Source organism: Bactrocera oleae, chromosome 2 (genome assembly GCF_042242935.1).
Source record: "Bactrocera oleae isolate idBacOlea1 chromosome 2, idBacOlea1, whole genome shotgun sequence".
Classification (NCBI taxonomy): Eukaryota; Metazoa; Arthropoda; class Insecta; order Diptera; family Tephritidae; genus Bactrocera; species Bactrocera oleae.
The window spans coordinates 85,208,805-85,236,690 of NC_091536.1; the positions used below are offsets into that span (position 1 = coordinate 85,208,805).

At 33.4% G+C, this 27,886-nt stretch overlaps 5 protein-coding genes across 5 annotated transcripts; 1 reads left to right on the forward strand and 4 right to left on the reverse strand.

Moving 5' to 3' along the window:
- Positions 1 to 1,859: 1,859 nt before the first annotated feature.
- Positions 1,860 to 2,527, reverse strand: LOC118680673 (phosphatidylethanolamine-binding protein homolog F40A3.3-like). The gene is made up of 3 exons (XM_070109353.1): positions 2,468 to 2,527; positions 2,226 to 2,401; positions 1,860 to 1,998 (listed from the first exon to the last, which is right to left on the reverse strand). Exons 1-3 carry the CDS (start codon positions 2,525 to 2,527, stop codon positions 1,860 to 1,862), a joined length of 375 nt encoding a protein of 124 aa, XP_069965454.1.
- A 3,116-nt stretch (positions 2,528 to 5,643) lies between these two features.
- Positions 5,644 to 7,908, reverse strand: AP-2mu (adaptor protein complex 2, mu subunit). The gene is made up of 3 exons (XM_014234329.3): positions 7,586 to 7,908; positions 7,089 to 7,527; positions 5,644 to 7,019 (listed from the first exon to the last, which is right to left on the reverse strand). The coding sequence occupies exons 1-3, from the start codon at positions 7,760 to 7,762 to the stop codon at positions 6,322 to 6,324; spliced, it is 1,314 nt and encodes a 437-aa protein (XP_014089804.1). The 5' UTR covers positions 7,763 to 7,908; the 3' UTR covers positions 5,644 to 6,321.
- Positions 7,909 to 8,133: 225 nt separating this feature from the next.
- On the forward strand, positions 8,134 to 9,484 carry Rpn7 (regulatory particle non-ATPase 7). The gene has a single exon (XM_014234330.3). The coding sequence runs from the start codon at positions 8,234 to 8,236 to the stop codon at positions 9,401 to 9,403; it is 1,170 nt and encodes a 389-aa protein (XP_014089805.1). The 5' UTR covers positions 8,134 to 8,233; the 3' UTR covers positions 9,404 to 9,484.
- Positions 8,162 to 11,653, reverse strand: LOC138855821 (uncharacterized). The gene is made up of 2 exons (XM_070105893.1): positions 11,527 to 11,653; positions 8,162 to 10,480 (listed from the first exon to the last, which is right to left on the reverse strand). The coding sequence occupies exons 1-2, from the start codon at positions 11,558 to 11,560 to the stop codon at positions 9,744 to 9,746; spliced, it is 771 nt and encodes a 256-aa protein (XP_069961994.1). The 5' UTR covers positions 11,561 to 11,653; the 3' UTR covers positions 8,162 to 9,743.
- A 66-nt stretch (positions 11,654 to 11,719) lies between these two features.
- Positions 11,720 to 27,783, reverse strand: LOC106617250 (broad-complex core protein isoforms 1/2/3/4/5). The gene is made up of 3 exons (XM_014234328.3): positions 27,050 to 27,783; positions 16,643 to 17,524; positions 11,720 to 13,251 (listed from the first exon to the last, which is right to left on the reverse strand). Exons 1-3 carry the CDS (start codon positions 27,252 to 27,254, stop codon positions 11,891 to 11,893), a joined length of 2,448 nt encoding a protein of 815 aa, XP_014089803.2. The 5' UTR covers positions 27,255 to 27,783; the 3' UTR covers positions 11,720 to 11,890.
- Positions 27,784 to 27,886: the final 103 nt, after the last annotated feature.

The following is a 27,886-nucleotide window of genomic DNA, read 5'->3' on the forward strand; positions in this document are numbered from 1 at the left end:
TTTCAACCTCATTCTAGCAGACCATCACCATGGTTTTCGGCGGAAAGTACATAGCACCACCACAGCACTTAACGTCATAAATGCCCAGAAAGTTCGTGACCTAAATCAAAAACCACCCTGGGAGAGGACGATCCTATTAGCGTTGGACTTGTCAAAAGCTTTGAATGGAATTGATGATATGTGCTCAAAAAACTCAAAAAACAGATATCTCACCTTTCTGCAAAAAACCTAACATCACGAACTGGACGATGAAGTACAAACTTTATCTTAATATCACAGTCGCAGGCATTAAAATTGCCAAAAATATTGCCCAAGTACAGAGCCACAACAAAATCATCAAGTCGCTAACCGGTAGCACCTGGGGAAAGTATAAATAAACGTTGTTGATAACATACAAGGCAATCGGCCGGCCGGTCATCAGAAACGCAGACGAAGAAACTTCAAATGAGTCAGAACACTGCACTCCGTACGATAACAATATGCCTCCTGTCGAAAACCTACATAGTGAGACCTGCATGCTTCCAGTTAAGGAACTCAATGCACTCCTCTCCAAGCTGTTTCTGCTGGGATGTTTTCATATATATCATCCCTGTAGTCGTCTGCTTTAAGCGGAGCCGCCTCCTAGGAGCATTAGGAGATCATTCCGTCATTCACAATAGAGCCATTAACACCTTCACCGACTCCATCCGATGGAATGGCTTACTTTGAGTTAAACCACCACCCATAGCCGACAAAGTGCTCGAGTTGATATTATTGTACAGCAAACTCCTACATATCCAGAATTTACTCCGACATACCCAATATATGTCAGGCGTGCAATGAGTTCCCGCCTGACTCTAAGCCCCTCTTTGCATTCCCAATGAATGTCACTCATCTAACACCCCAATGGTCCGACCCTGTCATAACAGAACGTTTTCTGGGCCTGGCGTTAGATGACTTTGGTGACAACCAAGCGAGGATTAGGCCACAACAGGCAAGTTTAATGGAGAAATGATTTTGTTGCATCAAGAATCTACGTTAAATAATTATCAATTTTCGGAATGAATTCTTTCTTTTTTCCCATGGACTAATGTTTGTATGAATTGTTTTCAAGTTTAATTCCTTGGATTCTTATATCGCAATGACGTTTTCGTCTTTATTCGTACATATTATTTTCACTGTATTGAATTATTTATTGTATTAAAAATAATCCGATACTTGTTTAATTGAACAATTCGTTCAATTACAATAATCCCGCATAATTGGACAAAATAATCAATAAAAATATATTCATATGGGCACATTAAGTGCATATATATATAGAAATCATTATTATAAAAAATAAAATAAACTTAAATTACAAAAACAATTCATAGTATTGTATACAATATGCAACACTTGCATTTGCAAAAACTTGTTTTCCAAATAAAAAAATGTGTTTGAAGTTATTGTATGACGGAGACTTAGGAGGATTATATTCTTTCTCTTGCTCCTCAACATCACACAGACCAGAGATAAAATCAGCATCTTCCAATATATCTTTGCCAATAAACATTTTGTTTTTTTTTTGAGGATTTAACCGGGAGAAATTAAAGGCATAATTTTTTTCAGCAAAACATATTTTTGGCCAATTAAGCGGGGACCAAATAACCGTGTTCAATTAAGCGGGAAATGTACACCCATTTTGTATGCAATATATTTTGGACCCATCAGGTGATTCAAATAAGCGGGAAAATCAATTAAGCGAGGGATACTGTAATGCATTTAATGTACTCGTGTACCACAGACGCGTACAACACGTAGCCGGATCTACTAGTATATACATACATATGTATAAATAAAATAAACTAAATATGTATTGTATTTATTTGTTTTTGCAATTAGTCAATAATTTGTGCTTTCAATATCGGCACATAATAATCATATTGCACCTGATAAAAGTTTCCAGCGATCGGATAACCCAAATTATATTTCCCACTGGAATCTCTTGTCTTCACTCTAACACGACCTTCACCAGACCTGCATACACACACACAAAGTTAAAAAATATTTTAAATTAATGCGTAATATGACAAACTCAAGTATGTATGAATTGTATGAATTTTGTACTTTAAATCTTGCCCGCCTGTTTGAAGACTAAGAAAACATAACGGTGCAAGCCACTGTCCTCTGCGGGACCAGAGCCAATATATTCCGCAACAGTTTGACCTTCAGTTACTTTACTGCCTGGAATATTTATAACCAACCAGTGTAAAATTTCCCGATTAGTTGGCTCGGCACGTGATGGTGCATCGGGGTCTACCATAAACAATGCATACAGGGCATTATCTTCCGCCTCCCAACTAACTGTGGGTTCATCCTTTACCTGAGTGGGGGTCAATTCCTTACCAGATTCTACTTTAACACCACTTGGATAAGTAACCTGTATACACTTTGTTTAAGAAATTGTAATTATTATGGCTTATCGGTAATAAAGATTTGTAGTCACCTGTACTAAACCTTCAGAACTGGTGTCAATAGTTACCGGAATTATGCTACAGGAAATCATTATCATTCTACATTTCTACCTTCACTTGAATATGACTGATTCATAACTATATACATATATTCATATTGATTCGATTTTGGTAAGTCGCTCTAAATTCTGCAAGTACTGATACCAGTATCAACTAGTAATTTTTAACTGTTATCTCTCTATAGATACATATACATATGTATGTATGATATATGTATAGTTGTCAAAAAACTGCAATTTATACTCTCGCAACTTGCAAGTATCAAAGCCGGGAAAATACTTATTAGGTGTATGGGAGATAGATTCAATTCTACCTATTTTATCTATTTTTGGCATTACTACATGTTATTAACAGAAAAAGATGATATCTGAGTTTCATTTAGGTACCTCACACAAAATCACTAATATATTATATAAGGAGTAAAGACTCTCTCAACTTTATTAAAATAACTCACATATTGACTGATATATGCGGTATAAAGTCAACCGGAAGCTCGAAAATGTTTATGTTAGGGTTACGGGGACTAAAGGAGGTATTGTTCCGATTCAAGCCATTTTTGACATACGGACATAGTATTATCAAGAAAGGATTCTTTCCGAATTTCAATAATATATTTCGAAGGCGTTGTAAATCGACACTGTGACATGGAAATGTCAAAATAATATTATGAGCCCATTTTGGTTGAAAATAGTCAAGTAAGTCCTGAGTTATGTGATTTCACTTAAAGGTGGGCGATTTCAACACCAGCTCCTGTAAAGCCATCTTGTAACATTTCTTGTGTAAAATTGAAGGTTTCTGAAGCATTTATTTATTGATTTATCAGTAAAGTAATTAGTAATTTTTAACACAACCGTTAGTGGGCGGAGTTATAAACCAATTTCTCCATTTTCACACAGTCGTTGAAGATAGAAAAAAACTTTGTTCTGAGCAAATTTGGTTGATTTAGTTGTAGTAGTTTAGAGATACTTATGTATATTAAACCTATTAGAGGGCGGCGCCAGTCCCATTTTTTTTGTTTTCCATTAATGGCGTTTTGTGGGCGTTTCAATGGTCCGATTCCATCCATCTACAATTCCAACCTTCTCATAGTGCCAAGAAACGTGAATTCTTTAAGTTTCATTAAGATATATCAATTTTTACTCAAGCTACAGCTTGCAACTTTGTGTCGTCATCCTGATCATTTGTATATTTATAACCCTATATATATCTCGATTAACTTTAAGCAATACAAACAACCGTTAGGTGAACAAAACTAATATATTCTGGAGCAACATGTTGCAGGAATATAAAAAATTATTAGGTATCGCAAAGTATTGATTGTTAAAGCAGTTATCTTTGTATTAAAATTTTTTTTTCATTTGTTTAAGGAAATAAATAATTGGTTTTTTCGTTTCGATGACAGTATAACATGTTATTAATACGATCACAATGAAAACTCCCTTTACCAAATGGTAAAAAATATCGAAATAGTGGTAGAGTTGTGAAAGCATTCCCTCAAAGCATTCCTTGCACAGAAAAATACAAGATTTAAACGGTTTAATTTTCGCTGTCTATATAATTTTTAATGTCTATAAACAAGATTCAAGGCTAAAATGGGCAATCATTTTCAGAATTAAACCTCTAGTACAATAACTTGGATTCTTATACCGGCAAAAACATTTTCGTAATTATTCGTAAATCATATTTTTACTGTATTGGATAGTTTAGTAGAATAATATTAAACGTATACATTAACCCAGCAACGCGTGGGCGGATCTTCTAGTAAAATGTATAAAGTGGAAATGTTAGGTTCTTAAAAATTTTAAATTTGAATTTAATTTAATTTCGCAACAACACAACCTGTATTCTTGTAATTACCATAATTCAATTATTAATAATATCTATCTTTTATTTACGGTCCAGATGATACCTTCATGCTTCCTCAAAAATAGTACCAAATATATCTACTTGCCTTTGACAAGGATATTTCATTCCTCTCTTAAACAAGGTATATTTTCTTCCATATGGAAACAGTCATTTGTAATCCCTATGCATAAAAGAGGATTTAGGCGATCCATTGAAAACTATAGGGAAATTGTAATTTCTTGTCCTCAGCATGTATTTACGGCACAATAGATCTTAGGTCGATGTGCAAGCCTCAATTTTATGTATTTATAATGAATTTGTAAACTATGTTTCATTGGGTTTTAGGGAACATAAGCATACGGGTACAGATTAGCAAAGCTTTCGATAAAGTAATTCTCTCGTTTTGTTCAATTCTTATCTTTATAATACACAGCGGCTGGTATTAAATGCTACTCTGATGCAATTAATGTTTCTTCAGGTTTTCTGCACGGTAGTCATTTTGGCCCGATTCTGTTCTTGTAATTTATTGTATTAACTATAACTTTTATGTTACAGAGTACTCAATTATTTTACTGTATGCCGACGTTTTTTAAATAATATACAAACAGACTTAAACAATTTGCTTGCTTGGTATGGCAGAAATAATTTACCAGTGATTCTCAAAAAATGTAAGACAATGTGCATTTCTCGTAGATCTGTGTGCCTGTCATCCTATGTAATAAAAAACTATAGCCTAATTTTATCGCATTTCCGATGGGATGCTAGGTTAAATCATCATTCATACACTAGTCGTTTAAAACATATACCACAAATTTAGCTACACTTACTAACCGCTTGGCATAATTTTCTTAGTGAAAGTCCTGAATGAAATAGTTTGCAGTTCTTTTCCCTTGTCTGAAGTTAAATTTATGGTAATATCCTGGCTCGCTTTTCGAGGCAGTTTAGCTTCTTACTGTTTAAATCTTATATCAAATTTGGAACTAATCGAACCTTTCCGCCGTATATGTCAAGACTTTAATTCACATCTCTCCACATTTGTTTGATCTGATTCAATTTTCAAAATTAAAAATTATATTGATTTCCCTTTTTTATATAAAATGCTGAAATTTTTGTTTATGCAGCTAAGCAATTTCAGATCTCAGAAACATGTTCAAACATACGAGTATCTTCATTTTCCATTAAACAAATGCATCTTTTGATGCTATTTATAAAAAAGGAAAAGAAAAAAATATTCGAATACATACTCTAGAAAAAATTGTATTAAAAGGCGTAGACACAAAACCAGATTGATACATAATTCAACTATTTTTGAATAATATTTAATATTTATTTGTCATAACTATCAATTCAACACTTTTAACATAATTATAATATTTCTATATGTTTGAGATTTGTGTACTTGAATGATTTTATTATCCTACATATATGTTTATACTTATACAACAGAAAAATTAGCAGTTTAGACAATTATTTGCGAATTTACACAAATGAACTAATACAGGTAATACATATATTTGAGTTGTTGTGCCAGCACAAATTTTTAATGCTCCACTTTCACTTTATGATCTTAAAATTTAAATAGTTATTCGATTTTACTATTGGCATACATTGTCTTTCAACAGTATTCTTTTGTAGAGCATATCCTGTTCGGCTTTTCATAAATAGTTTCATTTATGTTGAAGTGGATAAACAAAATAAGAAATTTTCAGTCCTGCATTTACAAAATTGTTCGTAATAAAGAAACACTTAAACAGTTAGCGTTGATAATAAAAAATAAAAATTTTAATAATAAAAGCTAAAAAGTTGAGAAATATACATACATATAATAGCAGTTGTGATTAAATAATAATATGCATATATTTATGTAGGTAATGATGAATATATATTAAAGAACTATTGTGGAATATAATGTGTACAATTTGATTGCGAATACCAATCGGAAAATTCATTTTTCTTCTGCCCGACTGTATCAATGATCTGTTTAACAGCGAGTTTCATAAAGCCCACTGCGACCAATGTAGCGTACCCATTTTACTACATCGTGGTCAGAGTAATTGAGCTTTGGTTCGAAGACTTTTAAATAGCGTACTTTAAAGCCAGAGGGCGCGAATGGTACTTCGAAATTCATTGAAATGGGTGGGCGTGTCCATTTTTTCTTTGTATCTGTTTCTAATAATTCGATTTCAGCTGAGAGTTGGGTTTCCTTCATTCCCGCCATACGCTTGATCTTCCAAACAATTGCATTATCAGAGGCTTTATATTTAGCTTTGCCCTTCAAACAAATCAATTGTACACCGGAAGTATTCAGCGGTGTGGGAATTTTTACTTCAATTTTTTGACCCAGTAGCGAGGGTTTGAAATTCGATTTGAGTACTACTTTTACTTCCATTTTAGTTCGGCCAACTTCACGTACAAGTGGAATAACCCGGAATGGTAATGAAATATCTTTTGTGGTACGATAGCGCATGAGCTCGAATTCTCCATCAGGTGGTATAAAACTAATGGAGTGTTCTGTCTCGAATTTGCTCAATTTAACGCATTGATGAAACTGACAGTCATCGATGACAACAACAGGTTTACCAGAACGTGAAGTTTCAGCTTCAGAGTTACCACCGATGCCACGGCCTTTGGATTCCATAACTATTTTATCGTTGATACCAAACTTACATTCAGGCATACCTGTTTTTATACGATTTAGAATAAATTTATAAGATCGCATTAGTTATATACTTAAGAAACAAAACATACCTGAAAGATAAGACTTCATAACGACCTTTCCAGCTACATGGGCAGAGAGCACTTGCCCCTGAGGACTCATAAGCAGATTCACGTACTCCAACACGTCGAGGAAAAGTTCATTGCGACGGTATTTTATTCCTTCACGTCTCCAGCCGATCTGACCGGTCACTTGTGAGGTGATTTGCATTTGTTCCTCCTTAGTAGCCGATTTGATACCCTGTTGCGTGATGAACGTCTTCAGCGTGCCCGAGTCCGTGTTCTGCGGATAGCCAAAGTCAAGAATCTCGTCGAGCAGTTCATATATTAGAACAAAGTTGTTCTTAATATTTTCTTCAGAAATTTTACCAAAGTATGACTGCATCACTTCTATAATTTTCAATAGGAATTCAAATACCATTGCTGCATTCACATTTTGCTTTGTGACTGCAGCCAGCCAGATATTAGCACGCTAAAAGAGTACTTGTTGCAATGAAATAGGCATTACAAACTCATTTTATAACATATACCTTAATATGAAAAAAGCTGGTCCGTGCGATGTTTGTCACCGGGGAACGCACTTGCTGCCTTGCATGGATGACGTTGACACGAAAAGCATCCACTGCATTACGACCAATATCATCTCGATATACACGGCTAATTAATACCTCACCCTTGTGGTTATATACAAATAATCCACCAATCATTTCTAGTAAAGAACTTTCTTATTTATTTAATACAATCAATTAACACAATACGCCCAACTGAAGATAAGTTTATTAATTTTTCACTTTTATGCGATTATCGATCAACACCCTCTTTTCAATACTCTTCACAACTGTCATCAAATTCGTCCTACAGCGCATAGTTGCATTTTGGCAAATATTACTTTTTCTTCAATATTATTTCATAGTACTCTAATCTTAGATTAAGCCTATTTCTTACACAAAAATTTATCCAAAGTACCTTTAATATGAAAAATATTTAAAATGCTACAATTTTAAATAAATTCAAAAACGATTTAATGATGAATGCAACATGAACGCTTCCAAACAACCGCAACCAACTTTGCTGTGCATGACTTTGCGGCTTGAACAACAAAAAAATTATTTTAGTGTGATATTGGCGAGTACATTTGTGAATTGTAATTTCTATATATTAGTTATTGCTAAATAAAAATGCCTGTCGAAAACTTGGAAGAAGAAGGTTTGGAAAAGAACCCAAAACTCGAATTAGCACAGTATAAGTTTCTGTTGTCATTACCGGAGCATAAACAAGATGCTGCCTTAAAAGAAAAATTACTAGAAGCAGTTCGCGTTGACAATATGGCTCCTTGGTATGAGCATATTTGTGTTGAGCTTAATTGGCCAGTTGACAAAGATCTGCTTGCTCGTATGCGTGAACAAAACCGTATAGAGTTAACTAAATTAGATGACGCTATAGAAGATGCCGAAAAAAATTTGGGTGAAATGGAGGTGCGCGAAGCAAATTTGAAAAAGTCTGAATATTTGTGTCGAATTGGTGACAAAACTGCTGCCGAAACTGCCTTCCGTAAAACATATGAAAAAACGGTTTCGCTTGGACATCGTTTAGATATAATATTTCACCTTATCCGACTTGGTCTCTTCTACTTGGACCATGATTTAATAACACGCAATATTGATAAGGCAAAGTATCTTATTGAAGAAGGTGGCGATTGGGATCGTCGTAATCGATTAAAAGTATATCAAGGAATATACTCGGTCGCAGTGCGTGATTTTAAAGCAGCTGCAAATTTTTTCTTGGATACTGTAAGCACATTCACATCCTATGAGCTGATGGATTATCCAACTTTTGTTCGCTATACTGTTTACGTAGCAATGATTTCTTTACCACGTAATGAATTGCGTGACAAAGTTGTCAGAGGCGCAGAAATTCAGGAGGTACTTCATGGCCTTCCAGATGTAAAAGAATATCTCTTTGCTCTATACAACTGTCATTATGCCGAATTCTTCAAACACTTGGCTGATGTAGAATTAGTATTACGTGGTGACTACCTAGCAAATCCGCACTATCGCTTTTATGTACGCGAAATGCGCATTCTAGCATACACGCAGCTGCTTGAGTCCTATCGTTCGTTAACATTGCAATACATGGCTGAGGCATTCGGAGTGGATGTAGACTATATAGACCAAGAACTGTCACGATTCATTGCTGCTGGACGACTGCATGCAAAGGTGGACCGAGTCGGCGGCATCGTCGAAACCAATCGCCCCGACAACAAGAACTGGCAATATCAGGCCACAATTAAACAGGGTGATCTGTTACTAAACCGTATTCAGAAACTGAGTCGCGTTATTAATATTTAAAACTGGAGACTATTGTACCATTTATAGTAAACCGATTTGTATAAATGGAAATGAAAAATAAAAACAAATATTTTCCCCAAATTCTATTTTATTAGAAAAAAGTTTTAAAAACGTGTAACTTAATATTGTATAATGTCATAAAATGTTTTTTCAATTATCAAAAAATAGGTAGATAAAAATTCTTTGGATTTGGCTGTTGTAAGTTGAGTGTAACAAGTACGAGTATTTTCCAGCATCAATGCAATCTTCCTAATTCTGACAAAACTTGTTGAAATGGAAGTGCATGATTGCTTTAATCTTAAAAATAGTTTTGTGTTATTTCCGACCGTGTACATTTATTTCAGGAGTCTCCAATTTCGTTTTTGCACTTCCACGTTGCACCGTTATAGCTGCTATCGCGACTATTTAATTCTTTCTCAAAATCATTTGGTACTGTAGTCGTCGTAGATTGTCGAAAACCACAGTCCAACGGCCTAGATAAGTCTACATGTTCATTTATTATAGGTTGATTGTGTATATTAGGAGTTATGCGTGATGATGGTGAGTTCGTGCTCCTGTCTTTTGTAAAATCCACAACACCAGGAGTATGTTGTTGCTGCTGCTGCTCTAAACATTCGCTACGATAGCTCTGCAGACTGGCGCCACCGGCCCCACTCATAACTGCTGCTGTAGCTGCCGCATTAATTAAATTGGTACCATGAGTAGCCAGTGCTGTGAAATTGCTTAAATTATTTAAATTGTTAGTGTTGTTCCCATTACTGCTCTGACGTCTGATGTTTGTGCTAAGGTTTAGCAGCGCATTCATCATTACTTTATTTCGTTGATAATCTTTGCGTAAATGCTGGCGTATTTCAGTGTGACAGTGTTCGTTGTTGGTCACAATTATCTCGCCAGTGTCAGTGGTAGTGACACGGGCCTTACAATTGAATTTTCGTGATAAATTGCACTGCCAATACTTCTTATCCTTGCGCACATATTGGATGCCAAATGTATGACCGTCATGTACTAGGAGAGGCTTTCCACGTTGGCTCAGCATAAACTCCAATTTGCCGTGAAACCAGTGCTCACCAGGAGCAACTATATCATAGATAAAAGTAAATCAATTTAATACAGATTTCAAATTGTTATACATAGATACTTTTCGTTTGTAATTTTACTAATTAATTGTTCGTGTGTATGTATGTGAGTGAGTTCTTGTTAAGCTATCAATTAAGATGATTTCGTTAAAATGATGTGAAATTTGATCATTCCATGGACAAAACACATGGATTCCAATATGAATTTTTTGCGTATGTATACATGTGTTACACCATCATGAACGTTCAAATTACAGAGTTTGGTACACCTATTACAGTTATTTTTGTTCGGAACTTACGTAGGTATGACGGCTACCGATGCATGCAATAGAACGTGTGATGTAGGAACGAATTCACTCTATGTAGATATTAAAATATAACAATGTGAGTTTATATATGTATGTATGTACATATGTAAACATAAACATACCTTAAAAAATTGTATATGAAGATAAAGTCACTAAAATTAACTTCAGTTCAAAACCACTATTAATGAGATTTAGATAATTTTGTTAATGGTAATATGTTCGACGTACTTTTGTGGTCGTCTGAAACAAACGAATTTATTAACGGCGCGAAATTTTGAAATAAATATTTAACTGTTAAAAATATTTCATATTGATTTGTTTTACTGTGCTTAATTAAAAAATTGTACATATATCTATTCTTGGAAAATAAAACCGATTTAAACATACATACATATGTAGTAAATAATTTCTACGTTTTTTTTTTTGTAATTTCTGGTGCAAATTGCTGCTAGTAAATAATTTTTCACCAAAAAATTATCGATTCTCCTCAAAATATTACATAGCTAATTCAATTCAGATAAATTATATATGTATGTGCATATATGATGAAATATTGCCCAAATCCCAGTTACGGAATGCTACCGTGGTTTAGAAACTAAAACCTTGGAGAACTTATATAGTTTTTTGAGTATAGTTAATTTGTGTAGAAAAACACTTCTCTTCTCATTAATACTTCCTACTAAATAGTCGTAACCTACAACGAACTCCTTTTCGACGTTACTGAATATTTTTGACTTACCAGCTTCGCATACGTTTTTAGCGGCAGAAAACATCTCTGAAGTAATTTGGGGGAATACTGCCGAGTTGACAGCCCTTGGCCGGATAAAAATCTGGGTCCGTCCGGATACTTAGACCCGACTGTCGTGGTAACGTGATTTTCCATGTTATATCCTTTACTCACCATTATCACCCAATTTATCACAATTGCAACATTTTTTTTTCTTAAAACTAACAATTTTTTAATTTCTCCATTGGCTTGTATATATGTAAGTATGTAATAATTATAATAAAGGGAAAGAGTTGGACTTTGCGTTTCGAACGCTTTACGCTGAGTCATATTATCGTTTTCTGCTAACGCAATTTGTCGTCAAAGAACTTAACAGTTACATATCTTCCATTTTGAAACTATGTCCTTCGCCTGGTGATATTGTTATGGAGTCGATGACGTGCGCCTGATGTTGCGACTCATTCGCTCCATCTGTTGAATGCGATGAGACGGCGGTGCTTGAATTTATTTCGGACGGGGATAGTGTGTTCCCATGGCTAAGCATATGTTGACGTTGTTCGCTGAGATGCGCAGAATGAACTGAATGAGATTGCGCCTCAGACACACAGATCGCCTCGTCTCTGAGATTCGTTTGCGCAGGTGATTTGAGTGCACTACCACTGAGAGCGGAAGCCGCTGTTGTTGTTATTGGCGAACTAAGCGAATTAGCGCCACCGCTACCATGCTGTGACAGATTACTTTGATTCGATGGACTTGGCAGATGCAGCGGTGGGGGCGGCAGAAGAGGGGGCGATTGCATCAGCGGTGTTATTTCCAAATGCGGTTCGTGTTGCTGGTGATGTTGATTCTGCGACAAATGCGACATATGTGGCAATTGTGAATGGTGATGATGGTGCATGGCATTCGATGCATTCGCGCTATGCAAAATATTCTGTATTACACTGTTCGAATGCAAATTTTGCGAACCACCGCCCACGCCACCGTTTCCTGAGCCAACGATTGTGTGATGCTGGTGATGATGATGTGCGTTGCCGGCCATGCTGCCACTGTCAGGCGCCGAGTGATGTGACATTAATAAACTAGTTGCCGATGTAGTAGAGTGCCCATGTAGATGTGAGTTGCCCATCAAGCCGGCCGACATTGCTGGTGGCGGAGATGAACCACCCACTGTATGCAATTGATTTTGATGTTGATGCTGATGGTGTAACTGTAATTGTTGCGCTGGAGAGTTATGCATAGAATTATGCTGTTGATACATCGTCGTACCAATGGCACCGCTTACTGTAGAATGATGTAGTCGTGAACCAGTGGTGGTACTCACATTTGCCGCTGAATTACTACCGCCGGGCAACAGTACACCAGCCATATTAATGGAGTTGAAATTTATTGTGGGCGTGTTAGAGGTTGCCACAGAGGATGGTTGTTGTGCATTGACATCGATGGGAAAGCCTACGCTATTCCCACCACCGCTTGCATTACTGTTGCCTACCCCATTGTTGCCCATGCCACCACCTGGACCACTTCCGAGCATATGTGGCGGATGGTTATGCACACCGGTTGCGGATATGACGCGCCCTTGATGCGTTATACAGCGCGCTCGGCACATGCTTATGCGATAGGACTTGCAGAGCCAATAAGTTTTCATACCTTGCTGTGTGGCTACGGTGTTGTTGCGATTAAAGACGCAGCTACCGTGCAACAATGACGTCGATGAGAGCATCACCACATTGCTGCTGTCTACAACAAGCACATGCATACATATATATGTTGCGGTAGCGCGAGGTAAGGTTACGAACATAGTCAGTGTTGTTGTCGCCCAAGTTGTTTGCACACACCCAGAGCGCATTCGGCATCGGTAAAGTCAATGGCCAAAGATAAAGTAAATACGTAATATGTTAATATCATTCGGATATATAAACATATTACATAAAATATTTGTAGTAATATGAAGAAACTGAACGTGAAATTGTTTGTGCATTAATGCATTAATATTGGATTAAGTCGATTGTGCATTTGAAGGATTCAAAGTGAATTATTTACAGAGAATAGCGTTTAAATAGTCAAAATACCAAAAGTGTAAGTATCAGTAAATTTAGCTAAAGAGGATACTGCGTGGGGACTGAATGTGCGGCACACATGTATGTAGGTATGTATGTACATAGTTTAAGTTGTAAGTATGTGCATTAATATGTACAGTGTTGCTGTGGTTATTTAATATTTATTTTAAATACCTATGTATGAACATTTCAATAGTCTAGGTATTGTATATTTTTAATTGCGGTAGTTTAGGTTTCTACAATTAAATGCCTTTTTCATTTATAATTTATATATAATATATAATTATGATTCAAATACAATGAAAATGCTGCCAAATTACAGGCGGAAACTATAATATAAAAAAGCTGTAAAAAAAAGAAAAAAGCACTAATTTCAGCTGCACCAAAGCTATAATACCCTTCACAGGAGCATTTCTAATTGCAATTATATGTAAAACTAAATCGAAGAACATAGCCAGTCAACGTTTTGCTAGCTCTATAGCCACGTTGTTTGATACCACAAGTCGAATTAATGCTTAATAAGGATAAAATATCGTTTATGAAGTTCTTTATCTTGAGTTTAATTGTTCAGTTGTTATGGCTACGTGTTATAGTGATCCGATTTGAACACTTTGGAGATTGTACCGTTGCCTCATACAATAATTTATACCAAATAGTTATGGATATAAAAGTAAAGTAAGTCCGCAGTTGCTTCATTTCTAATTGCAAGGAGTAAGGTTCGCTATTACAATGAACGACGCATATATACTTCATTCTAAAATTATATTTTTAACTACTCAAACATCTAGTAATTAACACTTAAATGGGGATTATAAATTGATCTGAAAGCTTATTTCTAGATATTGAGTTTTTTACAACAACTACTAATCCCAGACTACTTTATGTATGTTTTTATGATCAGGACTTAATATAAAAAAATAAAATTTTGGACTTCAACAATTTCGACAAAACATCCTCATGCTTTTGTTTCTTCTTCCTCGTCGATAAATGTTTCACCCATTACCTCAAGTCTAAATTTCGGTTGATATACTATGTACAGGGGCTTTTAAAACGTCTACCATCGAGTATTTTACCTTTTACCCGTCAGTCATTTAGTAGATTTTGATCAAGCCTATATGAGTTAAATAAAGTCTAATATAAACTAGTGTTTCCTTGATTTTCCACAAATTGTACGTTTCAGCCGATAACTACAGCTACAGCCGATCGCTACAGCTGCGGAACATAATATGCAAATCGTCAATGATGGGTGCGAATATACACAAGATCTCTTGCTATGTTTATAAACTTTGATTTTATAAAAAGTTGAGAAATACACCACGACCTATGATCTATTGTACCTTCAACTATTAACACATCATCACATTTCACCCAGTCGAATCTAAGAGGTTTAGAAAAGCTCCTGGGTTAATGAATGTGATATGCTCTTTCACCGGATTACGATTTCGGTGCAATCGAGAAGTATGTTCCATGCATGACTTAACACAGACAATCTAAATAATGAGTTTACTTTTGCTTTGAATACTATCCGCTTAAAATTTTGATTCTGTCATCTCAATTCAGTTACCTCTAAACAACTTCAGAAGAATATTTTTAAGTGTGCTGCAAGTAGCTAGGAGGTTTTTTACTTTATCCGCCACCAATAAAGCGAAATTTCTAAAAGCTTAATTGTTTGCAATATACAATAGGTTATATTAGAACAGATATATAAATGTACATATATTTCTTATTAGATCACTTGATAATTTTTAGTGAGTCACTCTCCGATAATTTGATTACATGTTGACACAAATTGTATTAATAAAGTTGCTGCAGTACGCATATACTTGTAATGTTGTTAAAAAATATATACAGATACATTTATAAATACATGCTTGATGAGAAATAAAAAAAAGGTTAAGAAAAGAAAGAATTTGGCTGATCCTCAAAAAAATCGAAATTTATGTCCTTAAGTATTTTTACGAACCAGAATTGTAAAGTAAGAAAAGTCTTTTTATTGTACAAACTTGTGAAGCAAATTTATTTTTTATATGATATAAACAAAAAAGTTATATCCAAGAAAATCACTATGCTCCAACAGCTAAATACGAAGAGGATCAATAAATTAAATAGCAAAATTCCTTACTTATTGTTTGTTATCTTATTTAATATAATATATTAATAAAGTACTGTTGCACAGTTCGTAAGAAAGTAAGGTTATGTTTATAAGCTTGTGACAATTTTGTGTTATTTCGACATTCCCTCAAAAATTCTTTATCAAAATTCCATATTAAGTTAAGAGAAAAATATCTACTTGATTATGATAAATTCGATTTGTTGCGAGAATCAGCCAATTATATGGTTGAATATTGTTAAAATTTCCTTCAAATATGTGTATCTAAAAGTTTAGGCGTAATATAATAGATAGTATAGTTTAAGAATTGTATCCATAACTCGGCAAGATCAATATTGAATAGTATTGAATTTGAAAAAGAACTAACCTAATTAAGTTAACAAAGATAACTAACTGTTGATTATGATATAATGTTGAAGAATTGAATTTTGAGATTTTAAGAATAGACCAGTTTCCTCATACATTGAATAGGTAGAAGGACTTCGATAGGACTTTGGTTTCAAAATTATGGGGTACAGCAGAGGCCACCATAAGTTGACCGAAGATAGTATATTTGGCCTATATCAGTTATTTCGATATTAAATATTACTAAAAATTCGCGTTCATAATTATTCCTTCCTAGATTTCTATATATTGACACTCGTTTAAGCAGAGCACAGAAGAGACCACGAACTCTCTATACAAATAAATACTATTTTAATGTTAGTACAGTTACTGTCGTATATACAAGTAAGTATGTATGTACATGCATTTAAAACAAAGCATAAAAAGCCAATGCAACATAAAAAGAAAAAACAACAAATAATATCGGATGAACCATAGCTACATATCAATTAAATAAGTATGTTAGAGTTTAGAATTTTATGGTAGTTTACGATAGTATGAAAATACGGGGATAATTGTAGGCTCGCGTATACAAAATAATTTTTTTTAATACAAAACAATAACATTCGATACATACTTGGTGGAATATCAACATGATTTGCGAAGTTCTTTGAATAATCACTGGGAATATGCAAGTCATTCGGATACTCTTGGCCACCACCACCAGATGTGTTGCCACCACAAGCACCGCCAATGCCGCTTGCACCGCCAGCACTGCTATTTTTGTATAAATTATAATCAAACCCGAAGGCAGCAGGATTGAAGGTGCCTCTAAAAGCCGCTGCCGCCGCCGCAGCTGATGAATTAGATGCCAAATGTGGAAGTGACGGTAGGAAATAATCGGATTCAGCATCCGCATCGGCACTGTCACTATGATCGGTATTGTGATCGGCTGAAGTTATCGAGCGACGGAATTGTTTACGCGAGTAAATTGATAGGGCGGCATTATTAACATCTGCATGCCGTTTGAGACTTGAACCCGCATGATAATTCGGATGCAACGGTAAATTTCTCTCTGGTGAGCTTTTGAAATTTTGCTGATTAACATTAACAGTTGATTCGGCAAAGCTCATGGGTGATGGTGATGATGCGGGTGAATGGGATTTCACCGAAATAGGATTGGACACTTTCACGCTTGATAGCCCATCAGAGGCATTAGCATCATCATTTTCACTTGCCGCCCGGTTTAAACCTGTTTTTGCTGCGGTCTCACTACTATTATTATCAGCATCTGTACATGCGTTACTCGCTTCATCGGCATTGTGAGTTTGACTGGCCGATTTATCCATCGTTGTATTACCTGCTGTTGATGAGGCATTTGTGGCGAGACCCTTGATTTGTAGCAATTGACCAATTTTCATGAAAGATTGTAATTCAGTGTGCTTGACATTTACCACACCCTGATACATGAATTCCAGTAGTTCACACATAATATTGAAGGTGACATCTTTTAGTATAACTACAAAGAAATATGCAAGAAAAATATCTGCTGTAGTAAATGACTGAGAAATGTGGTATAAAATATATGTACTAGTATATACTCGTATTCACAAATTATATTAATTAAAAGGCTGCACCGAAGTCATAATACCCTTCTTAGGTGCATCTCCTATGGCAACTAAATATATATATGTGTAACGAAATCTGAAAACGGAGCCGTCAAACGGTTTGCATCCAAAGGAAGGAGTTCTTTCTAGACACGAAAGTCGAATTAAGGTTACTTAGTAAGGGAAACATTTTATTAAAAACTAAAAAACAAATATTTACCGAAAAATACTTGTATCATTGTAAGAAAAGCAAAATTTGGCATGGATTATTATTTAAGGCAATATTGCAATCTCCGAAGAAATCGTTCAGATCAGATCACTATATCATTAAGCTGTCATACAAATTGAATTTTCGAAGAATTAAGTTCTTGTAAGAAACCTTTATATTTGTTAAGGGTATTATAGCTTCAGTGCAACCGATGTTAACGTTTTTTCTTGTTTAAATAATATTTTTTGCCCCTTTTTTATTGAATGTGCTATAAAAGCATGGTTTTTTGTATTATTATTTATTTGGCTTTGAGTAAATTTGTTATTCAGATGACAGCATGGATAGTTGGTGCTTTAAGCTGCATAAATGTATAGTCATATGTACATTAAACCCTTTACGGGTCGGTGCTACACGCTCTTTTAAAAAAATTTTAGTTCGGTGTCTTAATTAAGTGCTTAGTTATCGCACACTATAGATTTTATTTTTATGGCGTTTCGTGGGCGTGGCAGTGGTTCGATGGCAAGTTTCAGCAAGATATCTCAATTTATACTGAAGTTATCACTTGCACAGGGAAAAGTTAGAAACATACAAACAGGTGAAGCTAATCAAAGCGCTATAAAAAGATCTTTTATGAAGATCTTTATCTTGATTTTGAACTGTCATGTTGTTTGGAAATTGTAGTGCTGCTTGGATCGATAATCTGTGCTCAATTTCGTACAGATATCTTGAGAAATAAAAAAGTTTTTCATACAAGATCTTGCTTTTGAGCTATCGGCAGTTCCGGTAAACGAGCAGTTTATTGGCGAGAAACGGACGTGTGGGCAATTTTCGAATCGATATTTCGAAAACTGAGGAACTATTAAGCGAATATACAGAAAGACAGACTAGAGTACGGGTTTCTAACTTTTTCTTCTGTATGTTACAAATTTCGTGGCAAGCTTACCCTGTTTAAGGTACCAACAAATGCCTGATTAACATAGTGTTGCCCCGGGCACTACGTTGTAACAATTATTCATAAATAGTTTACTACAGCGAAAATTAAGTTGAATGACAAAAGTGCATAAATTGTGCATCAGATTGTTTCCGAACACTTCGGATACAACTTATACTTTATAAAAAAAACAATTTGCATGAACCAAAAATAAAATTGCAATCTTAGAGTATCTTTTCGAAACCTCCAGCTAATTTCAAACAAAGAATTTTCACACTCTACTTAATATAATTATAAATACTATCTATTAAGTTTACCATAGATGCATAGATAATGAGCACGAGCGTATAAATGCTTCGGACTGTTGTATAAGCCTACAAAAGTACAGTTAAATATCTTGCGTTTGCATATGTACATTTGAGAAGTCAGAAAGGGGAGCAACGAGTAGGGTATACGAGTATGTGTATATTTTATGGACTAATTCAGATGCTTATACAAACGTTTACTGTTTCTCGTATGAGTATTCATGATTTCATAAAACTGTAAAAATGAAAGAGGTCAAATATACTGTGAAGATGTTATCAGCATATGAAATAAATATATGAAATGTATAAATACTAAATCAATACATAAAATATTTCGATAAGAGCTAAAATCTTAAAAACGACGCTCCAATGAATGTACATCTATATGTAAATAGATAGTATATTTGTTGGTAGTACATGTATCCCACAACAACTGCAGCAGCCGTTTTCATTACGATGGAAATAACCGATGTCGCTGCTGTGAATGAGACAGCTAAACCAACCAACCAGCGCCAACATCTACTTAAAAACAATATTATCTCTTGTTCTCAATAATCACGAAATAACCGCACACTTCTACCCTACACGACCTCCAACCCAACTAACCAGCCACACATACGAACGCTGATGATCCATTTGGCGCAGTCATATCTATGAGCGTATAAGCACTTGTACGTATGTATAGGTGTACGAAACGAAAATCCTCCGCCATTAATACCCAGTCTATAAGTAATATCAACCGACTACAAAACAGAGATATTTCTCACTTAATATATGTATGTACAGGTCAACGTTTATTATTTTTTGTTTGTTCTATAGTTGTGTTTTTTTTTTTTGAAATAACTGTGTGTAAAAGTCCGTGCATGACTCGAGCGTGTCTAAATTTTTTGAAGCATCTCTAGCACGATACAGAACAAATACATATGAGTCACACACACAAGCATGCTAGCATGTATGCTCACATCTGCAATAATATGCCCAATTCTATTATATCGCCGACAAGCTCCGTCCGCTTATGAGTAGGATCACTGATCAGCCCAGCTTATTCTCTGATGACACAAATATTTTATAGTACATAATGTTAGTTCCGCATTTCATCTCAGAAATCAAAATACTGATATTAAGTTATGGCATTAGCTTGTGTTAGTAAAGCGTAACTTTGTATAAAGAGAAGTGTACGCATCAACACACATATATAAATATGATTATATATATTTACAATAAGAAAATAAGGGACTTGTGACACACATATATACATGTGTATGTTTATTATGTACCCAACTTATGTCTGTCAGCGATTGGGCAGTCGCGAAGCGCCTTCCAATAATCCATATTTGTTATGATAAACTTTGATTAAAGTTCATTGAAAATGCGATAAATCCTTGTAGATAATCGCATTTTGTACTGAATAATGATCCAAGTGCTTGAAATTTTCATAAATGTTGACTTTTAAAAAGCATTGGATGTTAAGAATATGAACACTTGTAGAAATAAATACCAAATAGGTTCTATTATTGTGAGCTTATACTTTGCACCCAATATATGTATGTTTCTACGTATGTGCATCTATATGTCTCTATTTATGGTCATTATACATTTGTATTTTTCTTAATTTATTTATGCGTATATACATACAAATTTACGTGAATATATCTGACATGAATTCAACAACAACTTTGAAATATTAAAATATTCGGCTGATAGCAGTTAGTTGTTTTACAACGACGTGAAGATCTTATAACTAATTTTAAAAAATAACTAAATATTCATGACTAAATAACCGATTTTAAGGCTTTTAAAACATTTTTTTTAATTTTCAGTAATATAATGTAAAATAAATGTCTGTACTTTAAATACATTGATCCCGTAGGCGATCTCCAGGCGCTGAGTAAGATTCTTCTGCTTTCAATTATGTATCTCAAATCGAAACCTAACAAACAAATGTATTATTACAAAATATACAGGTTATGCTAAAGCATAGCCGTAGCAAATAATTTTGCACTGTCTTGATGATGATAATGCCCATAATTCCATTAAAAACTTCACCAAACGCTACTTTCCATTCTGAATGCTACACATTTGTTTCGAAACTATTTAACTTCTATTTTTAGATAGAGATTTATCGTCTACAAATTGCAACAGATGTTAGTTACAACTTTTGGTAAAGCACGTTAATAATTTTTTATAATTTTCTTGAAGATTATGTGCGATTCAGGTATCTTCTTCTTACTATATGTGATGAAATGATCTTATAATTCACGCACATCATGGATATTTTTGTCCAACAACTGGAAATTCTGCGCGGCATACATCGATGACAATATAAGTCAGTGGGACTTTATAGTACCTATTTTATGTTTTGAAGAAGGATTTGCTTTAGTTCATCATTGAATTTTGTGTTGTTAATCTATGCGGACCAGCTAAAAATGATTTACCGAAAATGTTATATGTTCGATTCTTTTTTAATGCAAAGAACAATTTTTACAGCTCAAGGATTCCACAAATACGAAAACACATTTAGTTTGATATCCAGGTAAAATTATGTTGACATTCTGTAAATATCCGCGTTCTTGTTAATATTCTTAATTTTGAATATTAGTAATCACAATATTTTTGAAAGTCTTCTACGAGAATAATTACTTATATTTAAAACTTTTTGAAGTTTGGGAACGCTTTCTAGAGTTTAACGTAAAAATACTACTGTTATTATATACATATGTTCTTATTATCTTTTTACTACATACAATACATACATATGTAATTACGGAGGGTTGAAAATCCATACAAAATTTCAAGGCCTAATTTTTACATAAATATATCAAAATTATTTAAAAAAAAACCAAGAAACAAAATTGTTTGTTAAAAACATGTGACTTTATAAAAATGCTTGAATACTTAATAAATAATAAAAATATACAAGAACATTTGAAAATTAATAAATTCATTATTAAAATTTACACTATAGATGGGTCAAAAAATATATATTTAAGCCCAAAACTTAAAATGAATAAATTTTTTTGGTTTACATTTATATCAAATGTGCATATATTTTCATAAAAAAATTAAATGAATATTTCTTTTTTATTTGCTTATATTTATATCAAATGTGCATATATTTTCAGAAAATATATATGAATATGAATAGATAAATAGTTTCAGGGATATGATCGTTTGTTAATTTAGTATAATCTGCTCCTAAAATTTCAAACGAGATTTTCTCGAAACGCTGTTTTTAGAGTCAACGGCTGGACAGATCGATTCAAAAATGTAACTTTTTCACGTAAATTTTTCATCAAAAATAAAAATTTTCACTAGCCCTTCGCTCATTACCTGTATCGTGTATATATCCTTATCAACAGTACATATTTTAAGACTACTAAGTACTGCAAAGGGCGTTACCTTATTTTTCTGTAATTTCAGCATTCATTAAAGGCACGACCAATAGAAAATCGTTTATGTATTTTCTCCTGATTATGATAAACATTTATCGAATCAGAAGAGGGCAAAGCTATGGCAATGATATACTGAGGTGCATACATACATATGTACATATATACGTTTTATTGTAGGTCTTTTCTTGTAGCAAGACAAAAAAATAATAGTTTGTTATCTCAGCCATTCAAGCAGATAAATTCGAGTTGTACAACGCTGTAGAAAATTAGGTATCCAATCATCATTTAAAAATTTGAGAATATTTACATAAGCAAATAAATGCACTCAAATATATAAAGTAAATCTTACTACTTTTATTGTATATAGCCAAAAATCGAGGACCTTATAAAATTTTGAGTGAAGTAAGAAAAAACGATCGATAGTAAGAATCAATGCAGAGGTTTTCTATTTGCTCCTTTTTTGATATTATAGCATTACAACAAACTGTTTAGTATATCGAGAATATTTTTAGGTATGTATTTCTAAACATTCTTTACCCAGCAAGACACGACTACCGAATATCCAATACATTGAAAGAATTAGCGTGAAACTAACACATATACTTCGTGCAACTAATAAGCTATGAAATGGATGAACAATCACACGTACACAAGAGTTTCGGTAAGGTTTATCAATTCGGCCTTAAGAGACTCTTAGAAACTTTAACAGATCTTTCTGATAGCCCTCTTGGGTTAAGCAGAGATTTAAGCGATAGTTGGCTTGCAGGTTTCCATTTGGAGAAATGTGATAACTACTAACCCAGCAGGAATTCCAAGAATTTGCATTTAGTAAGCAAAATTTAGCTATAAATCATGCTTAATATAAACGCTTTTTATACTCTGAACAACAGAAGGAAACGGCAAAGACCCTATATACTTTATATATAATATAAATGAGCATCATAGCCAGCCGAGTACAATTAGCCATGTCAGTCAGTCTGTGTGTATAGCGATCTGAAATTTTACACACGTCCTTTTTCCAAGAAGTTGCTTATTTGTCGGAACCGCCGATATTGGACCACTATAGGATATAACTGTCATACAGTCAAAACACAGTCCTTGTATGGAAAACTTTTTGATATTTTGAGATTAAAAAAACCCGATGCTAATACAACCCAACTATAGAACAGGCTAGTATTTTTGATAAGTTAAAAAAATCCGACTAACCTCAAAACGACTAACTATTTATTTTATAATCTAGAAGGTAGCGCGATCGTTTTGATAAGTTCTTTTTATGATAAAGGAGCATTGTAAAGTAGCGCTCGCTTGATGAAAACCTATTCAAAAAAGTTAATGTCTTTAAATTCTTATAAAAGAAATTCTTATAAAAGGAAGTGTGATGAAAAGACTTTACAGACAGCTTAAAGCTTCACTACCCTTACTTTTAACTTATTCGTAAGCAAAAGAAATCAAATTGAAATACGATTTGAAAACCAAATTGAGTTAATGGAAGCAAAATTGTGTAGAAATTATTACGAAGCTACACCACTACGTTGGACTAAAATTTGGCCACTGCTACCAACAATAAAAATTTATATGAAAATGGTCGCTCCTAGACAGAGTGATGAATCCACTAATGTATTTTTGTTATAACAAAGTTGAGGGAGTCTTTGCACTTTAATTTACTGTTTCAATCAATAAAAAAATTGATTTCCAAATAGGGTTACCTAATTTACTGAACATATCTAAAATTCTATTTTTCTTATCTACTGCGTCAATGAGCACGAGATTATTAAAGTTTTGAGATATGTTCTATATATATAGATACAATTGTGTAAAGAAAATTCACGTTAACATTGCTACATAATCTTTTATCTGAAATTTCTTTTATATGACAATACTGATCTAATCATCGTTAGCAGACGGTCTGTAAATGCATATCGTCAGCGGATACAATGTAAACACACAAACCAGGCCTATTAAGCACAGTTTGCAAACTAACCAACCGGACAAATGGCAAGCTAATATCAATATGTGAAGTCATAAATGATTGTTAGACGCGATAATAAGATAAAACAGTTTTTATATAATTTTTATTTCATTTTTCTTTTAATATGTTATGTTTTTGTGGCGATTTATGAAGTGCTAACGTTCTGTTAGTATAGTTTCTTTTCTGTTTTTTTTTTTGTTTTATTTCCCAATATTTTGTTATTTATGGGTAATATTAGTATTCTTTATCTTTGAAATACGAGAGTGCAGTAACAATAATTCGAAGGAGGCGAAAATACAAAACACTCCTAATAGTAGCACCTTTGCTACTACTTGAAAGATAAAACAATTTTTATTGCTTTTCGATCTGATAAAGGAAACGGGTAACGCAGCGATATGATATCCAATTCGTACTTGTAAATAACATTTACGCACATCAAGTACCCATAAATATGCATGTGTTTGTATGTGGTTGTCAGAATATTTTAGTATTTATAGTAGCTATCATTATTGCCTGCTGGTACCATCAAGTTGCCCGTTTCAGTGACAGTTGCCATAGCTAGATTTTATAAGGCGAAAGTTTTAAAATATAATAATAATCAATCTTTATTAAAAATTATTTAAAATATTTTAAATTTTTGGTAATTTTTAGGTTTAACTGCCACTTTATATTTTAAATATAATTTTAGGAAAAATTTAAAATTTGCATGGTTTAGGGTTCATGGCTTAACATTTTTTATTTCGCATATATACATATTAAATGTAAATATTTCTAAGGGACCATCTTCTTAAACATAAAAATATTTAATCCGCCTGTAAAAGATCAAATAACTAAAAATATATATATGTCAGATAAATCGCCCTATTTGTCACGATATTTCCCTCTAAATGGAGGATTCAGATATTTTCCAGTTTTAAAAGAATGGCGCTACGATTTTATTTTCTTAACTATTTCATATAATAACTTATTTAAATAATTCTAATCGATTTATGTCCCAAACGATTTCATGAAATACTTATGTCCTTATTGTTTAAATACTAGTATGAGGTAGAATAATAGTATTCCATTATCTTTATTTATGTATTGGTGTTACTTATCCATTATAAATGTCTGTCGATATTATTGCACTGGATTTATTGGTGAAAATCTTTGGATTTATTAAGGTAGCAAAATATGCATTGATGTCATAAAGCTAACGGTGTATAAAAGTATAAATTGCCTTTTTACAACTACTATCCGCAATATCAATTTTATCAAGGTGGGAAGTTACATATGTACATATGTACGTGCATATGTACATATCTACGTTCATGGATTCATTTATGGCGTAGATACAGGTTTTTCGCTAATAACTAAACCGCTCTATACGTTAAGTGAATTAAGAATGTATATACGTATAAGAATGATATATTTGGTATATTTATCTAGCGCATACTGTTCTCTAGAGTTCTTTTAAAAAATTTATTACCAAAGTTGATTTATATCATAGCTGCTTATGACATAAGCAATAGTGGCTACTGTTGTAAAATGTTAACATTTGTCGTAGTGATCGTTGATAAAACGTGGTAAATATTAAACTAAAAAACTTCCAATCAATTGAAATAGTGGCACATACATATATGGTAGTTTTACGGATAAAGAGATAAACATTTGATTGCAGTGTTTAGAAATAAAAAAGTACTTCGAATTGGTTTTATTAACGAATTGTCTACACTTTAAAAAATATATTAAATTTTATTAAATCGTAATATACAATTCACAGTTTTTTAATCACTAATTTTAAACGGAACTTTGTGAACTCAAAAACAACGTGTACGTGGTGGTAGCACGAACATATCTTTATTACAGCATGTACAATGATTTTTAAGGAATTTTATGTTCAAAACTTCTCAAATTCAGAATTTTCCCCGTAGGGGTTTTCGATGAGATCAATAATTTAATTTGAACTTGGATGAGTTTAAATCTTATGTATAGTTTAAAAAACTTGATATCCGCCGAACGCTTTTAATAATTTCATTTCGTTTGCCATATTAATATGATTTGATTAGCATTTATAAATACATATGAAAATGTCGATATACATAGGAACTTCTTTAAGCACTAGCAATTGCAACGCTTCGTAAATAACTCCCTTGAAATTAGGTTATCACAAGATATGCAAACCTGACATTAGATATAGAGCAAGTATTTAACCAAATAGATCAAAACATATTAACCAGAAAAAAATCGCTTGGTTAAAATTTGCTTGGAATTTAAATGCGCTTCATGCATATACAATTTTTGTGTACTAATTGTACATTAAGTTCAGTAAGAAAGTAATTTTTCTTCCGATAGAGGACATTAGATACCTAGTTCGACTTTTGAGCAATGACACTAATGAATAAATTTGAATGCATTCAAAATATAGTTTTGTAAATTGTCGCGCGAAGTAAACTATACATATGTATGTGTATGTACATATATACATACATATGTAAATAGCGTATGTACAAGCATTCAAATTATATCATAACGATAGCTCTTTGGCATGCAGTGCATAAAAAGTACTTATAATTTGTACTCAATGCAAAACAAAGGATTATATATACATACATATTGCATAAAACCTTAATAATTATAATAGTTTACTTACTTATTGGATGCTTGCAGGGATTGGTTATAAAAATTTCTTGAAAATATGGACTGCAAATTGCAAGAACAATTTTGTGCGCATGCAACAATTTTCCATCGCAAGCTAGTGTAACATCAACCAAGTCTCCACGATCATATAAATTCTGAAATCCACTGGCTATATTATCCTGGAAATTTTTCCAGCACAGTTTAAACTCGTCATCCATTCCTGAAGTCCCAAACCACAACAATAGTGGTTGGAAAAACTATTAATTTATATCGATTTTTTTTCAAATGACGATGGCGATTATTTTCTTCCGAAAAAATTGAAAAGTTGATTTCATTAACTTTCAGCACATTTGCACCAATCAGGAGGCAAACCGTGATCCTGGTGTTATTTGTTAATTTCTATTTTAAAGTCTTTTACACTTATCGTTTATTTTTTTCAATTTCACTTTATTGACATTTACAAGAAAACGTCAAACACGGATGATATGAATTGTCTAGATATAAGATACAAAAGAGGAGATACTCAGATATGAATACAAAACAAGAATCGCGGAATAATAACAAAACAAAAACCGACTTGCAGTACTACACTTGGTTATTGTCCATTGGTATTCTCTTGTTATAAAACAAATTATTGTATATTTGGTTCACAGCACTTCAGAATTCGCCGCTACCCTATACTATTATCAACATAAGTAATTCTTACATTCATCAGTGAGAGCTTTCTCAAAACTAATCTGAAACCAATGAATGAATGGAATTTTCATTTCAAACCGAAGAACGAACAAATTGAAAGGAAACTGTAAAAAACAATATTAGGGTTTCAATCAAACATTTCAAATAAAGTAGT

What these genes read in the sequence shown, in the direction of transcription:
- LOC118680673 (XM_070109353.1), bottom strand. Translation starts at nt 2,527, where the DNA reads ATGATTTCCTGTAGCATAATTCCGGTAACTATTGACACCAGTTCTGAA. An exon ending in GTTCTGAAGGTTTAGTACAG is followed by an intron (nt 2,402 to 2,467) that starts GTGACTACAAAT and finishes AAGTGTATACAG; the next exon opens with GTTACTTATCCAAGTGGTGT. An exon ending in AATCGGGAAATTTTACACTG is followed by an intron (nt 1,999 to 2,225) that starts GTTGGTTATAAA and finishes GTGTGTATGCAG; the next exon opens with GTCTGGTGAAGGTCGTGTTA.
- LOC106617250 (XM_014234328.3), bottom strand. Translation starts at nt 27,254, where the DNA reads ATGGATGACGAGTTTAAACTGTGCTGGAAAAATTTCCAGGATAATATA. An exon ending in TCCCTGCAAGCATCCAATAA is followed by an intron (nt 17,525 to 27,049) that starts GTAAGTAAACTA and finishes ATTTCTTTGTAG; the next exon opens with TTATACTAAAAGATGTCACC. An exon ending in TCATGTTGATATTCCACCAA is followed by an intron (nt 13,252 to 16,642) that starts GTATGTATCGAA and finishes TGCTTGTTGTAG; the next exon opens with ACAGCAGCAATGTGGTGATG.
- Rpn7 (XM_014234330.3), top strand. Translation starts at nt 8,234, where the DNA reads ATGCCTGTCGAAAACTTGGAAGAAGAAGGTTTGGAAAAGAACCCAAAA.
- AP-2mu (XM_014234329.3), bottom strand. Translation starts at nt 7,762, where the DNA reads ATGATTGGTGGATTATTTGTATATAACCACAAGGGTGAGGTATTAATT. An exon ending in CCAGCTTTTTTCATATTAAG is followed by an intron (nt 7,528 to 7,585) that starts GTATATGTTATA and finishes GTACTCTTTTAG; the next exon opens with CGTGCTAATATCTGGCTGGC. An exon ending in TATGAAGTCTTATCTTTCAG is followed by an intron (nt 7,020 to 7,088) that starts GTATGTTTTGTT and finishes GTATAAAAACAG; the next exon opens with GTATGCCTGAATGTAAGTTT.
- LOC138855821 (XM_070105893.1), bottom strand. Translation starts at nt 11,560, where the DNA reads ATGTTTTCTGCCGCTAAAAACGTATGCGAAGCTG. An exon ending in TAAAAACGTATGCGAAGCTG is followed by an intron (nt 10,481 to 11,526) that starts GTAAGTCAAAAA and finishes TCTATGATATAG; the next exon opens with TTGCTCCTGGTGAGCACTGG.